The sequence below is a fragment of the Nannochloropsis gaditana genome (assembly GCF_000240725.1).
Source record: "Nannochloropsis gaditana CCMP526 unplaced genomic scaffold scaffold207, whole genome shotgun sequence".
Classification (NCBI taxonomy): domain Eukaryota; class Eustigmatophyceae; order Eustigmatales; family Monodopsidaceae; genus Microchloropsis; species Microchloropsis gaditana.
Window position 1 is genome coordinate 21,671 of NW_005803746.1, and position 2,543 is coordinate 24,213.

A 2,543-nucleotide genomic window follows, 5' to 3' on the forward strand; every position below is an offset into this window, starting at 1 on the left:
GAGGGAGGGAGGGAGGGAGTGACGTATCGAGAGGGAAAGAGAAAAGGAGGGAGGGAGGAAGGGGCAACGCACCGCGCGCGAACGAGCCAAAGCAACATCGCATAGATGGCTCCGAGTCCTAGTTGGGCGATAGAGACTGTCCATGGCAAAGGCAGCGCATTCAGGACCTGGTAGTCGGTCAAGAGGGAGGGAAGGAGGGAGGGAAGGAGGGAGGGAGGGAAGGAGGGAAGTTGAGAGTGGATGAGAAATACGATGACAAACGAGTACGTCGGGGAAAGAGTATTTATGAACTTTGCTATACACAAAATAATTAATCAATAATAATAAATCAATAATAATAAACAAATCATAATCATTGCATAGCAACCCAAAAGGTGAGGGAAAAAAAATAAAAATGAAGAAATTGAGGGGATAGAGAGAGAGGGAGGGTGGGAAAGAGAAAGAGTGGGAGACAACCCCAAAGGTGAGAAACCAAAAAAAAAGAGAAAACGGGCGGGGGGAGTGGGAGAGAGGGAGGGTGGGAAAGAGAAAGGGAGGGAGAATGGGAGAGCCAAAGGGGGGGTAGAACTGGGCGGAGTCTAGCGCACTTGAGAAAGACATGAAGGTTTTTAAAACTCAAAATACGCACCTTTTTGTTGTAAATGTTAAAGGCGACGTTGAAGAAGTACCACAAGCTGATAAACACCCAGACTTTGGATTTTGCCCACAGCGTCCTCGTTCCTTCCAGGACGACCGCGCCCCCGCCTTTCTTCTCCGTCAAAGCGGCAGGGACATTGGAAGCCGCGGCATTTTGGGCAGGAAATACATTTTTACGCTTTGGGAGTAGAGGGTCGATGGATCCGGGGGAGAGGGAAGGGCAAGGCTGGGGTAAAAGGTGGCGTTTGCTGGTGGATAAGAAGGAGGAGGAGGACGGCCGTGCAACAAAAGACTCGGCCGTGACGACGAGAAGAAGGGTGGAGAGGAGGAGGACATACAGTGAAAGACGCATTATGATACCGCGAAGGATGGCGAGTTCGGTACTTTGAAAGGTAGCAATGCTCCTTGACTCGCAGATGACAGGATGGAGACGTGTCGTGAGCAGTGATGTCGAAACCCGTTGGTGTGACGGGAGTGGGAAAAATAAAAAAAATGAATCGAGAGAGCTTGGCAACAGTGTACTGCACAGATAGAAAAAGCAGCGAGCATTGTATACCATGCGTCATCCTCTGCGGTAATAGTACATTACACATATGAGTTTCGAGGGAAAGTAAGCTCGCACCCGTCGAAACCATGCCTGGCTTTCAGGAGGGACGACAAGAAATAAGCGACTTTTTACCATCACCACATCTTGTTCAGGCCTTCACGAGGATGACCGCAACAGAACATGTCTTTAGCATTGATTAGGTAAGACTCTGTGTCCTACATTCATGAACCTTGTAAAAAGAGAGGCGTGTGGTCGGTTTTCCCATCGACCCCGTTTTGTCCCCTCGATCCCCGACCTCCCGGCATATGGCCATGCTGCATTCCGACGTAATCCATCTCCCAACACGCAAAAAAACACCAAAACCCTGCCTGGAGGGCCGAGATAGCCTTCTAATCAGAAAAAAGAATGAGAGGTCGTAAAGACACGGCGTTGGGCTGGTGATTTTATCGAGATCGGTTGCGTCTCCTCTTGCAGATTGAACGTTGGTATTGCAGAGAAAAGGGAGGAGAGCAGTCCCATGTTGTAAAAATAAATTTAAATCCGAAAAGATTGTGTTACGGACGTCCCAAAAACACAGAAAAGCGTAACACATCCTTCATCGGTAAAGTATACACAGAAGGCAGCAACTTGTCGAAAGATGCTTTTTTGGGGGGGGCTTGGAAGATGCAAAAGCGGGGGGTACCCAGACTTTTTGCCTCAGGCCTCAACTTTTGGTCTTTACCCCCCTGCCAAACTCAGGGCCAGCCACCATGGTGAACATCAAGGACGGTCCGCAATTCATCCCTCACACGCAAACCAACCTATCGTACACACCTCACGACGTGAAATGGATTCCATGCTCTGCGCGTCTTGTGTCGGTGGGGGCGACGGCAACTGGAAAAGGAAAGCTGGAAATATACGCGCTGAGTGGAGGAGCATTGAAAAAGACAGCGGAAACAGGTTAGTTATGACAAATTTGATAAGCAGAGACAATATCGTGAGATTTTAAAATGGGAGGAAGGCTTTAAGTTGTGTCTGGCGGTGGTGGTCTCCATAATGGCCCCGTATGCAGGATTTGACTTTCGTGGCATTTCTTTTCCTGAGTGCCCCATATTGAACTCTTCAAAGCCCTTTCCGTTTCCGTATTCCTTATTGCCTGTGAGAATCAGTGCTAGGTCCGTATAGGAATCTGGCGTCTCTACTTTACGAGCACCTGTCAACTTTTTTTTTTCCATTCTCTGCTTTATCCATTTTGGGGTTGACTCCCACGCCTTCCATCGATCCAGTCCACGCACAGAGCCTTCGATGTGCCACGTTCGGAGCAGCAACGCTGGAGGAGAGGAAACTCGCGACTGGGGATTGGAACGGGGACCTGTGTGTC

General features: G+C 49.2%; 2 protein-coding genes across 2 annotated transcripts in view; one reads left to right on the top strand and one right to left on the bottom strand.

Moving 5' to 3' along the window:
• Positions 1 to 1,913: 1,913 nt before the first annotated feature.
• On the top strand, positions 1,914 to 2,543 carry NGA_0155200 (wd repeat-containing protein 92; the record flags this gene model as incomplete). The annotated part of the gene is made up of 2 exons (XM_005855395.1): positions 1,914 to 2,122; positions 2,449 to 2,543. Coding segments are annotated over exons 1-2 (285 nt in total), but the record flags the coding sequence as incomplete, so codon positions are not given.
• The window catches only part of NGA_0155500 (uncharacterized protein), a gene marked incomplete at both ends in the record, with an annotated part of 1,097 nt that continues 1,012 nt past the window's right edge, over positions 2,459 to 2,543 (bottom strand). The window contains one exon of the mRNA XM_005855398.1: positions 2,459 to 2,543. This exon is cut by the window's right edge and continues 722 nt beyond it. Within this exon, the coding sequence (XP_005855460.1) occupies positions 2,459 to 2,543 (85 nt within the window).